Source organism: Perca fluviatilis, chromosome 6, assembly GCF_010015445.1.
Source record: "Perca fluviatilis chromosome 6, GENO_Pfluv_1.0, whole genome shotgun sequence".
NCBI lineage: Eukaryota > Metazoa > Chordata > Actinopteri > Perciformes > Percidae > Perca > Perca fluviatilis.
In genome coordinates this window covers 8,810,092-8,823,588 of record NC_053117.1, presented here as the reverse complement: position 1 = coordinate 8,823,588, position 13,497 = coordinate 8,810,092, and the positions used below count along the sequence as shown (strand labels likewise).

General features: G+C 39.1%; 1 protein-coding gene across 1 annotated transcript in view; it reads right to left on the bottom strand.

The window, feature by feature from the left end:
- The window catches only part of zgc:110329 (uncharacterized protein LOC550500 homolog), a 26,420-nt gene extending 13,385 nt beyond the window's left edge, over nt 1-13,035 (bottom strand). The window contains exons 1-4 of the mRNA XM_039803061.1: nt 12,714-13,035; nt 5,343-5,528; nt 3,067-3,141; nt 2,795-2,890 (exon numbers count right to left, since the gene is read on the bottom strand). Coding sequence (XP_039658995.1) covers nt 2,795-2,890; nt 3,067-3,141; nt 5,343-5,528; nt 12,714-12,812 — 456 coding nt within the window. The 5' untranslated portion in view covers nt 12,813-13,035. The remainder of the gene's footprint in view (nt 1-2,794; nt 2,891-3,066; nt 3,142-5,342; nt 5,529-12,713) is intronic.
- Between the last annotated feature and the right edge of the window lie 462 nt (nt 13,036-13,497).

The window sequence follows — 13,497 nt, the reverse complement described above, 5'->3', positions numbered from 1 at the left end:
AAAAGAGAAAAGAGAGAAGGAATGGAGAAGGATGGAAGAGAAGGAAAGAAAGAAAGGAAAGAGAGAGGGTGGAGATAGTAGAAAGGAATGGAGTATATATGGAGAGAGATGGGGAGAAAGGAATGGAAATGAAGGAAAGGACAGGAAATGGTTGGAAAGAAAGGAAGGAAGATGGAATGGACGGAAAGAGCTGGTTGTGGAAAAGGAAATGGAGGAAGTAGAAAGGAAATGGAGAGGGGACAGAATATAATGGGAGGAATGGTAGGAAGGAAATGGGTGGTGGTGGAAAGGGTATGGAATGGTGGAAGGATGAAGGAATGAAAGGGATATGGAATGAAGGAAGCAGTGGAGGGATAGAGGAATGAGAGAGAGTGAATGGAAGGGAGAGAGGGCAGTTATGAGCAAAGCATGCTATCAAAACAAAGACTTGTCTCACATTGTGAAACAACAAGCTCTTTCAAATCTCTTAAATGAAACAACCCAGTGAGTCACAGCTTCTGCTGTGCAATAATCCACGCCTCCCGTTTCCCCACTTGGACTTGAACCAATGCTGCCTTCTTACCCCGCCACGCAGACAGACAAACGATCTCTTCGTACATCCAACTCCTACAGCAAACTAAAATAAATGTGGAAATGTCTGCAGTGGGAAACAGGTGCTCGTGTGAAGACCGCACAGTTTCTGACAATCAATTCACAATGACAATCATTTTTTTTTGGTAATTCACCATTGTTTTGGCAATTCACAAACATAAATCCTATCAAGTGTCCAACAGGCTGAGACCTTTTCTAGACGATGAAGGACACCTCGGCGATCGCCTGACCTCAGCTGTGAGCTGACAAGCAGTGGGGAAGACAACAACAACAAAGATGACACAAGGCAGGGAGCAGGATTTACTGCCCTCTCTATTGACATAGGTGATGCCAAAACAGCAACTATCCCCTGATAGAAGGCTCCAAACTGTGAGAATGGCACTTGAGAGACAAGAAAAACTCCTGGCCAAAGGTTAAAAAACCCATTTCGGCCAATTTGTTTTGAAGTTCAAAGAAACAGTATAGTGTATGCTTCAGTGAAGCCAATACTGATGTCAGTTCTACTTTTATTGCTCAAATCAAATATCTATCTCAAAAGAGAAAGCACATGAAACATGTCTAAAATACCTGCTTGTAGCATTTTACTTTTATTCTTTTCATTAGATTTAGTCGCTGCATACTGCCTCAAACTAAATCAATTTAAACCCCATTGGTCCGTTCAGGTACAGGTACAGGTACAGGTACAGGTACAGGTACACACACACACACACACACACACACACACACACACACACACACACACACACACACACACACACACACACACACACACACACACACACACACACACACACACACACACACACACACACACACACACACACACACACACACACACACACCTTTATCTTTGCTGTTCTAAAAAGATACCTTAAGATTTCCTAGTCTGTTTTTTTAGAAAAGCAAAATTATGTTGAGTGGTCCGTCCTTTAAAAAAACATCTTTAATTCAGCTACATAAACCAAAATAATGAGTTATCACATGAGGTCCTGTTGCTCTACTTGACAGGTCAAGTAGTTCGCTCAGTAGAGAAACTGCCAAGCCATCAATATCACTATTGAGACGGGTAACAGCTTGAAAATAGCCCAAAAGCATGATTCATGGTGGTGCAGAGGCTCCACGCAGAGCTTTCGCCGTAGCCTACGTTAGTGGCCTGAAGTTTATACTTGTGCGTTGGCGCGTGCGTCGATCTCTTTAAAAGAATAGCAGGGCCGGCATGTGCGTGTGTGTGTGTGGGGAGTGTGTGGGCGAGCGAGCGAGCGAGCGACGGCGATTAGCTTCGGAGCGAGTACCGACTAGAGTCATAGTGAGAGAAACAAAGTGCCTCCCCTGTGCTTTCCGATTACAGTGGGAATTATGTGGAATGAAAAGTTCTCCCTCTCTTTGATTTCATGTTTATGGAGAAGGAGAACTCGGGAATGAGTGGGGGGGAAATGTAGTCTCGCTCTGCCAGACCATCCACACGCTGCGGAGCTGAGGCGGGTCTGGCTAGTCCACACAGCATTCCCGGGATGGGAGAAAAAAGTGCTCTGGTTTATTGGCATTTCTTTAAACCAATCACCATCGTCATGGGCGGCGCTAAGCTCCACACACAGTCGTTGTAAAGAGAAAACTCAGATTGGACAGATAGTCTAGCTAGCTGTCTGGATTTACCCTGCAGAGATCTGAGGAGCAGTTAACCATAGTCCTCAGAAATCCACCCAAGTTCAAAATGCCAACACAAAGAAAGCAGAAGGTAACGGACATAATTTCCTGTGGCACCGAAGCAATCCCAGAAGTGGAACGTCAAGGATATAGACCAGGGGGAAATGCAACGCTACTACGCCACGGCCGAGCAACGTGCGTAACCGCCACGTGTGGTTACTTTTTTCGAGAGGTGCACGTCAGGCAACGGCGTAGGGACCGTGTCGCAGATTTAACGCGGAAGCATAAATCACGCTTAACCTGACAGTACTTGTCCTATTGGATATCTTCAATATGTAAGAAGGTTTGAAGGGAGCAGGTATGTGTGTGGTTGTAGACCACACAAATACATGCTTTATTTATTTATTTATTTTTATTTAAATGGGAACTATGCCACAGCGGTAAGAAAATGTGACAAAGCAGACTGACGATTCCAACAGTCTAACTGAAAATGAATAAGTAGAAATAGTTAATAATGAAATGAACAATCACATCATCTGTTGTTTAAATGTCAAACCACCTTTTGTTGCATATAGTCCAAGATGTTTTTGAAATCCAGATCATCGTAGTAGTGTTTAATTCCTTCTCGTATACTGCTCTGGAACAAGGCAGACGTCTAGATGAAATGGAGAGAGGCAGAAACACAGGGGAGAGGTGGTCATTGTTAGGAGCACTGACAAAGATGATGCCAGTCAGAGAGTACAGTGAAGTAGTAGTGACCCGACTGTGGCTAGAGGCAATCTATGAGAATGTACAGGATGTGGGATGTGACACAAACAAAAAGAGGTTTACCTTGCTCTCAAAGATGAGAGCCAAGGTGAGCCCGATTGCCTGGAGAAGCAGCAACACGCAGAGAACACAGAGGAACTGTGGAGGGAGAAAGATCACAGAGTCAGACAGCGTTCAGGGTAAATATATGGCAGTGGCGCACCAACACACCAAGAAAACTATTTACACCGCTACAAAATACAAATTTTTCAATACATCAATGACACAAAGCATAACATACGGATTTGTTTTTAATCGGCACGTTGTGAGCCGATGCTAAAGATCGTTATCTGGGCGGATCCAGGAACATTTTAATGGTTCAGTTTTGGTTCTAAAATAAACCTGATCAAATGCTGATCCATTCTTACCATTAGGGCTGGGCGATAAGGAGAAAAGCGAATATCACAATGTTTTGGACCAAATACCTCGATATCGATACCGCAAAGATATTATAGTGTTGACTATTGGTGCTTTCACAAAATATTTACACAATGACATTTTTGATAAATAATCATCAGTAATGTGGATATAATGACTAAGTGGGTAAAGGAAAATAATAGAACAGTTAAAACAGTCTGGTAAGACATTACTTTACTGTAATGCAGCCTTTAAAACCAGGAAAAAAACACTTGTCATATTACAATATTATATTAATAACTTAATTGTTTTGAACCAGGGCCTACTAAGTAGTCTGTGAAAAATAGAAGTGCCAAGTGTATGTTTAATTATTATTACTAGTGCTGTGCCCGTTGAGAACGGGCTGATTGCTTGGCCTGTGGTGTTGCTGCTTGTATAATTTATCAAAACCAAAGTGTACCCCAAAATGACTTACAGAAGGACCCTGAACCACTTAATATGCAACTCCACTGTATAGCTTACTATCTATTGACTTAGTGTAGGCTACGTCTGCATCCGGAGCACCCACGGAAAATACTAGCACCCACTGAGCACCCACGTGTGCCAGATTGCCATTAGGCTACATTCATTTAAAATTAAACATTGCTATTGGTGCTAAGTGGAGCGTCTGTCATAATGTGATTGGTTATGTCGCTGTCAGTCCCCTGCTCCATATCCTATCCACCAATCACAGCGTCTCTTGGATGAAAACGCCTGTGCGCTGGATATAGAGCACCGTGAGTGGCCCAGCGGCTAGAGCGACAAAAGCCAATGTGTGCTTCTTTTAACGATATCTTTTGCATTCCTAATCCAAACAACGTCAAACTTTGCACTGCACTTACTCGTGCCCATCGCAAGACACCTGTCAAGTTTGAAATCCATCGGACTAACGGTTCGAGAGATATGCGCTTAACACCCAGATGGACAGACAGACGTTCCTGCAATTATAGATAGATCATTATTATTATTATTTCAGTGTGTCAGATACATATTTAATCAACACTGCATTCGTTCTGCTGCGATGTACAGAATTATTTTTACTATGTATATGGAGCATCTTTGGGGATGCATTAAGTTCCAGCATATCACATTTTCAGGTTGTAGTTTGAGTGTGCATTTGTGTGTCATTTAGGCAAATATAAGTATCGGCTTGGATAAACATATAAAAAAAAAAAAAAAAAAAAAAAGAGAAATCCCTAGATAAAACGGAAATTATTTATGGAATATTTGCTGACAAGTTTTTAGAAATCATAGGAAACTAAGTTAATTAACAGAGAGACACAATTATCAGTGCATGAAGGAACATAATGTATACACTCTGTGAGTAACGTTAACTTTATGGCTCTCAGTATGAAAAGGAGCTTCTCGTCCTCTTCATGAAAGCAAAAGCAGAAACAAAACAGTGACTTCTTTTAATGGCTAACTTTTAATCCCCTTTTTCAGTCAGCTAAAGCTAATTAGATAGTTGCATAGCAACCACAATAATATACAGTATCCCTGCTCCCTTTGAGCTCTTTTTCTGTTATTGGCCAAAGCAACAGCTGTGCTTTTGCATTTGTGGTGGAAAAAAATAAAATAATCACCGATTGTTTATGCACGGTTGCTGTCGGACAAACTTTGAACACAGTCGATTTTTCTCAGCTTTGACGTGTGTGTAATTTGTAGATTTACATAGACAGACATTTGTAGAGGTACCCTTGTATGTAGAATTTCAGTTGTATTCCCCCATTACCTCCCTGATTTTGTAACTCAGCTGACAACCCAAACCCCAATACAATTCTGAAAATTAAAACACTACCCTTAAGCAAAAAACGACACGCACACATATCATGTACAACAAAGATAGAAAGACATGTGCTCATGCACCCCCCCCCACCACCCCCCTCCTCCTTTATCATCCCTACCATGTGCAGCAGGGTCTTGTTGTCCCGGAGGGATCCAACCATGCCCACCACAGACACGGTAAACATCACCAGGCCCAGCAGTATCAGCACCACGGCAGGGGCCAGGAAAAGGCCCTCCAGGGTTCGATTCTTCTGCCTCTCCACTTCGGCATACACCCCCACGCACAGCACACAAAGACCCATTAGCTGGAGGGAGAGAGATAAAAGCCATGACAATCCTCAGTATGAAGAACAAAAGTGTTGAGCTTCTTCGATCTTCACATTATTTCTCATGCGTCTCTTGGGATGTCGTATTAGTGTGAAGACTGCGTCTGACACTACAGACACTGCTAACTTTAAAAGGATTTTGAACTCAAGATCGTCGAGTTGTTTTAAATTTATAGATTTTGTTGAGAGAATTGTGTTTTTGAGCACACAGTATGTTTTCATTTCATTTTTCGGTGTCCTTTATCCTTCCATCTTGTTAAAAGGAATGATAAGAATTATCATCCCAAAATTGAAGTGCCAATTCTGGGTTAATAAATTACTTCAATTTCTACTTTTTTTTTTTTTTTTAAATAGGAGAATTAAAAAAAAAAAATTAAAAAAAAAAAGTTATTCTCTTATAAATGTTGGGCCTTTAATTGATAGGACAGCTGAAGACAGGGAAGGGGAGAGAGAGGGGAATGACATACAGCAAAGAGCCACAGGTTGGAATCAAACCCGCGGCCGTCAGGTTTAGCAGCCAATCAATGGTTTGACATTGACATACAAGTTTTTTTTTTTTTTTAAAGAAATCAGGAATAGGTTGTATATCTTCAGTACACTGAATTGCGCCAATGAAATCCAGACTAATGGAATTCTTTTAAGTGGATTTGTTGTTTCTTAAGGCAGGATAAGGCTCAGGCCTACATAAACTGCAACAATATCCACATAATGAAATTATGCAGTGAATCAAGATGATGGGACATGCCCTCTTATGGAAGGAGATTTAGTTCAAGATGCCTGATTGGATGTGCAACAAACCTGGGATGACATCATCACAGTATGCAACAACAAATGGTGGCACCAGAAAATGACTTTCATGACCGTGAGGTGATCAGGTCCCCAGGAAATGCGCTCAGTCCAATTTTGTCCAGTGGACAAGCGGTATTGCAACGAAAAATCCCCCTGCGGCTCAAGACCACCATCTCAAAAGAGACGTTTGTAAAACTGCTGGACACCTCAAATGCGAACAAGGTTAAATATGACTCTTTCTAGTATACATTTTTAATACATGGCCTTTATATTAAAAAAACAAAGACCATACATACATACATACATACAGTACAGGCCAAAAGTTTGGACACACCTTCTCATTCAGTGCGTTTCCTTTTTATTTTCATGACTATTTACATTGTAGATTCTCACTGAAGGCATCAAAACTATGAATGAACACATATGGAATTATGTACTTAACAAAAAAGTGTGAAATAACTGAAAACCTATCTTATATTTTAGATTCTTCAAAGTAACCACCCTTTGCTTTTTTATTAAAAAGGAAAAAATTCCACTAATTAACCCTGACAAGGCACACCTGTGAAGTGAAAACCATTTCAGGTGACTACCTCATGAAGCTCATTGAGAGAACACCAAGGGTTTGCAGAGTTATCAAAAAAAGCAAAGGGTGGCTACTTTGAAGAATCTAAAATATAAGACATGTTTTCAGTTATTTCACACTTTTTTGTTAAGTACATAATTCCATATGTGTTCATTCATAGTTGTGATGCCTTCAGTGAGAATCTACAATGTAAATAGTCATGAAAATAAAGAAACACATTGAATGAGAAGGTGTGTCCAAACATACATACATAAACCCCAAAATATGCTGAAGCTGCCCTGAGTGCTCACATCATGTTGGGTAAATGCTACAAAATGTGAAAGGATGATTAGGGGCACAGAAAATAGAATAATTGGGGTAAAATGTGGAATTGGTGTAATATGACTGCATCATCACAAACATGATGGCACCCAGTGCACAACCTTGCTTTACACTTAGACTGGCATCTAGCCAGTGGCAGAAGAAATATCTAGATCCTTTACTAAGTAAACATGCCAATACAACATACAAAAATAGTATTCATATATAAAATATACAAACATACTTATATATCAAATGTAAAAGTACTTTTTATGCATAATAATAGCCCTTGTCTCATTATTATTACTTACACTATTAGATGGTTCATACTAATGCATTCATACTTAAGGTAAAATCTGTAGTAAGTATCGACAACGGTTTGTAAACACAGCGTTTAAAAAAGTTGGCTCCTCCTCTCCGGCTCAACCAACGAGAGAGATTCAATTTAAATTGAATGTTATCAATCCCTGAAGAGAGATATCCAAATAGCAAAATATCTCAAAACATAACTAAATACAGAGTCAGTGACCACAACTGGAAATAGAAAGAGGTTGCCATAAAATTGTGGAGACCAAGAGAGAAAATGTGTCTGTGCACATTGCCAGCATGACACTGAATCAAAAGTCCTGCACACTTTCTAAATATAAATTACATAAAATTCCAGAAAATTTAAAAAAAAACTTAATAAAATAAGTCTTCTCCTGTCACAATATGAGGCAAAATAAGTAGAGAATTGTATTTTCCCCCACATATTACATATTGAGTGACATGCAGTATTTGTTTACTATCTTCAATATTATAATTATCTTATGTTTACTTTCATTATTATATTAGATATGGTATATTCTTTTAATTCCTTGTTTTTTTTAGTTTTTTGTATGCTTTGACAACACTGATTTATCAATTTAGTGCTGCAGAACCTGCACGCTGCTATTGGCTGCGGGTTACACACCCACATGGGGCCAAATGGCTCTTTGTTGACACCCATAAACAGACAAATAAGAAGAAAAGACAAAATGCAGGCAGACAGGCTTTAACAAGGTCTTGTTTTTTTATAAGCTTCTCATATGTTTTTTTTTTAATGTAAAATCTTAAAGTAATTATACCGGTCAAACAAATGGAGTAGAGTAAAAAGTACTATATCCCTCTGATATTTAGTGGAGTAGAAGTACAAATAAGAACCTTAGACATTAGAGTGATAGGGCCCATGGTCAGGTGAAATGGAAATACCCAAGTACCTCAACATTGTACTAAGTACAGTGTGCTGGATCATAGTGCCTCACCGTGAATCACTGTAAAGAGAATTACATTAAAATGATTAGCAAGAGTATCCAAGTCTAACCCTTTGTGCACGCTAAAAACTGTAAAATATCTATAGAGTACACGCACCCTTCTTCATGTGCTACAAAAAGAGAAGTAACAAACAGCGTTTGCTTTCCCGCTATTGATTTTCAATTGGAAACAGAGGCAATCTGCCTTGAGTGGGGTCCATCCACTTCAACTCCATTTACTGCTCACAACCCTCCATAAAGCACTGGCAGATACATTTGGCTGGGATCCTGCATCCAAAGTCAGCCTTCCTACCTTCGCTGCTGCAGTAATAAAAATAAGAATAAGTAGCAGACTTTGTAGAAAAAAAGGGATCCTATACCATGCCAAAAAGAATGCATCAGTCATCCCAGGACACTGGAAAGATGGGATGCCTTGCAGTCTAAGGGTTTATTAGCTAGACCCAGAAAAAAGCCTAACACCACATAATGTGTGTCCAAATCTGCCCTACAGTAAGGATGGCTTTTGAAGCTAGCAATCATTCTTTTAATACTCAAATACAATGCTAAATGTAACTGCATGTTACCTGTCTTACAGTAGGATGTGAAAAATACAGTACGATTGCAACTAACCTTGATTGAAATTAAGACAAAATACAAATCAGCCAGACCTATTCAAATTCCACTGGATGAGGCAGAGTAATTCCCACTTGACACCTGCAGCTTTATTCCTGTCATAAGAATCCCCCCTAAAATTACATTAACCAAACTTAACATCACCACCAGTGTTGGGCAAGTTACTTCCAAAATGTAATACATTATAGATTACTAGTTACTGTCATTTGAGAGTAATTAGTTAGATTACAATATTACTGTCTCCGAATTGTAATGCGTTACACTACTTTTGCGTTACTTTCACCAAAATAACAGCAGAAGTTTGACTTGGCAGGTAGCTTGTGAATTTCACCACTGGATCAATAAAGTCTCATCTTTATCCACTTTAATACATCATAGGTTATTCATAATAATAATTTGTATAATTAATATGAATATGCAAAGTAACTAAAGCTATAAAAAAATACAATGTACAATAGGCAAGTAGGAGAAAATAAAAACACTCCATTAAAAGTACCTTACAGTTGTATTAAAGTACGGCATAGTTACTTTCCACCGTTGATAAAATGCAATGGTATTTAAGTGCAAGTAAGCCTAAAAATTAATTCCCGACATGTTTATATCCATCAGCAGCTCCAACACACTGCTGTCAGCTCTGACGTACCGCCACCTGTTGGGACACAGATTTTGTCAGTACCGTCTCTGGTTCTGTTGGTGAAATCTTAAAAAAAAAAATAAAAACACCACTAAATGTTGCGTTAAAATACGTCGTAACTCACGTTACTGAGATTAACCGGTATATTACCGAAATTGAATTAGTAATGCGTTATATTACTGCGTTACAACAAAAAGGAATACATTACTGTAACTGCGTTACTTTTGTGAAACGTTACTCCCAACACTGATCACCATAGCAACGATAGCTTTAATAGACCTTTTTTCACGGCAGACATGTTGACATGTCATAGTAGGAGAAGCATAGGTGTATTCAAAACCATTAATGATGGCTGCATTACACTTAGGAGAGGTCCTGGTATTGTGCATGCTGACTCACTGAAATAGCTTACTGGGACACTTGATGGAATTGAGCCATCGTTAAGGTTATCAATTTCAGCTGTGCTTTTCCTACTATGACAAGTCAACATGTCTGCGGTGAAAAAGGTCCATTAAGCCTACACGGTTAGCTTGGGGCTAGAGGAGCTTTCGTCTGTTGAGCTAAGCTGGGCCACACTGTCCTAAATCCCAGCAGTAAGAGGGAGAGATAGTAGAGGGGAGCAACAGATCATATGAAAGGGACTCTGGAGTGCTAATGGAAACAAACTACTGATGTTTTGGAGTCATATTCAATAATGCGCTTCAGGGTGTACATGTATTCGACAAACAGACAGTCGGGCAGATTGGCGATGTTGCAAATTGAACATTATTCCAACAATGTTCCTGGAGATAAAAGTGTTGTAGGGGTAAGATGGAGGAACAAAACACTGGGGTTTGTAAGATGAAGGCTGAGGATAACTTATCTTTACTTCTTAATGGCCTGGCAAGGCTGGTTCAGCATTTTACGTGGCTGTTGGATCCCAAATTAAACCCTGGCACTTTAAAAAACAAAAGTGCAATCAAAGTTCTGTCTATGAGTAGCTTATCTATTTAACTGCCAAAGCACTTGGTTGCATAGAAAAAAAACTCTCCAACCACAACCAAAGTGTACTAAATTGATTTATTTTAGTTTCTACTCAGCCATCATCCAGTCTATCATCTGCGCCTCCATCACTGTCTGGTTTGGGTCAGCCACCAAACGGGACAGGGCCAGACCGCAACGGACAATTAGGGCTGCAGAGAGGATCATTGGAGCTGACCTTCTCCCTCCATCCAGGACCTGTACCGGTCCAGGGTCAGGAAAAGGGCAGCAAAAATCTCTGCAGACCCCTCACATCCTGGTCACAAACTGTTCAACCTCCTTCCCTCTGGTAGGCGATACAGGGCACTGTTCGCCAAAACCAGCCGAAACAAAGACACCTTCTTTCACCGAGCAGTCACTCTGTTGAACTCTCAGAAATAGCCCCCCCTCCAAAAAAAAAATCTGCCTGCCTCTATGGGTATTTAACATAGGGGTGTACTTACTTATGCCCCCTGTATTTTAAGGAAGAGCATTTATTTATTTACGATACATTATTCATTCACAAAGAAAATTGTTGTCCTTAAAAAAGGTTGTAGTTTTCCCATTTTTTTTAAATTAAGGCATTAAGATCAATTTACAAAAGATGATTTTTTTATTCCTCTTTTTAGTCAACTTTAGCATGGGTTCATAAACTTATGAGCACCACTGTATATTTATACTTAAATCTTGGACTATACTGATATTGCACCATTCCTTCCCTCTCTTCAATTGCTACTGTATATTTTTTTGTAAATTCTATTGTATTGTTATACTGCATACTTAACAGTATTTCTTTTATATTTCCTTACTGTCATTTCTGTTTTTTTTTAATTCTTTATAGGTTAAGAGAGTGTTGTACTTGAGAGCGAAGATTAGCCGGAGTCAAATTTGCTTGTTTGGATAATATCTAAATTTAACTAAATCTTATATTAGCATCAAATTAAAACTGTGGGCAGTGATAAGCAGTGAAACTTCACTAAAATAAATGTAGGCTACGTCTGGATCACCTTAAACCAGAATGCTCCTAAACCGAGCTTGGAATAATATTCTCTCTTCACAAGAACACTTTACATGTTTCAAGATGTATAATGTGTACCTGGATTGGTTGAATGACCAACAACAGCGCCTTTCAGCCTGCGACTATTTTCTGACGGCAAAAACTATTTACCCACATTATCGTCCCTTTAACTGGATCCAACGCCCTGCACCACCGTGGTGTTTGCTAGCCAGTGGTCGCTGTGTATCATCTCAATTCCAAATGCAAATATTAACATCTCAGTAGTTTATCGTTTTAACATAAGATTGCCCAAAACTATTGTATTAACAGATTCAAATTTAGGAGGATGCATGGTGCTTGAAGTGATGTGTATTTCTTGCAAGCTAACTATTCACCAGCTAGCTAGTATCCAGAGAATCCCAAACCAAATCCCATTAGAAAATATGCCAACTTAATATTACATTGCTCAACAACAAAAATGCAAAGTTGTTATAATGTACAACGAATGTTATAATTACAATCATTTCCTGGTAAATACGGAATGCGTCCAATCCAACACGAGGCAATTTATTGTAATAAAATCTCATAATACTACGTCTCATGCTGTAACGCTATTATGTGGAACTTCGCTAGCTGCTAACTAGCTAGTGTTTGATGCGAAATTGGGTTTTGAATTGAAACTGTAACCCAAAGATTCGTGCTCGTCATTCGGGGTACATGCCGACTTGCAGAGTAGATCGTATATACTCTAAACATGCCTGATGTTATGTTCTAAACGTGTGCATGTGACTGGAGTAGATAAGCACATTTAAACTCAAGTGTTTTGAATGAAGTTTGGAGAGTAGGCTCGATGGTGCTATTGGGTGGTTTGCGTCTGCTACAATTAGCAAACACAGATGCTGCTCAATCTTACTATGGTATAGAATGGTGATGTAAAATAAAGAGACCCGAAACTTACCGAGAAGAGCATTGAGTAGATATTCAAGGTAAATTTGATGAAGTAGTAGAAGTGGTTGGTTTTCCTCAATTCAGAGTAGGACGGCATGGCTGCTGACATTAATAAAGCTAGCTAACAAGCTAGCTAGCTATCCTTCGTTTAGTTCAGGCAATATAAAAATAATAATAATAATAATAATGAAACATCAAATATTGTTAATGAAATAAAAAACGCTTTTAAGACAGCTAACGTTAACTGAATTTTAAATACGTAGCAGCCCTCATTTCTCACATGCTATTGTATGTAGCCACCGAAACAACAACCACTTCCGTACGGCCGGCCAGTCCAGGCTTTGTTTTGACTACATACTTAAAGGGGCAGTGCATATATGCTCATTATTTAATTGGATTTAGCTGCTACAGTTCATTTGTAACATATTTTTGTGTTTAGTTTAAAAGTATAATACTGTTTACATATATTGTTTCAATGTTTATTGTTTATGAAATATTAAAATCCATAACAATAACCAATTCCAACATTAAAAAGCAGCCAGCATTTTGACATTGAGGTCAGAAGACAAAGATGAAATGGGTTCATGGTAGTAATATACACTTACAGCCAATGAGGTTTGTTAAAAGTAATGTAAATCTTGTTGCACCAGAATAAGCATGAGTCAAAACATAGTTAAAGGGAAAAAAACATGCTTTGGAGAAGTTCAAGTAGAGAAATCAGTTAATAAGAGTAGTTGTAATGCATTAATGCATTACTTCTACACTCACTGCACAGCTAACCCCTCTTTCTTCAG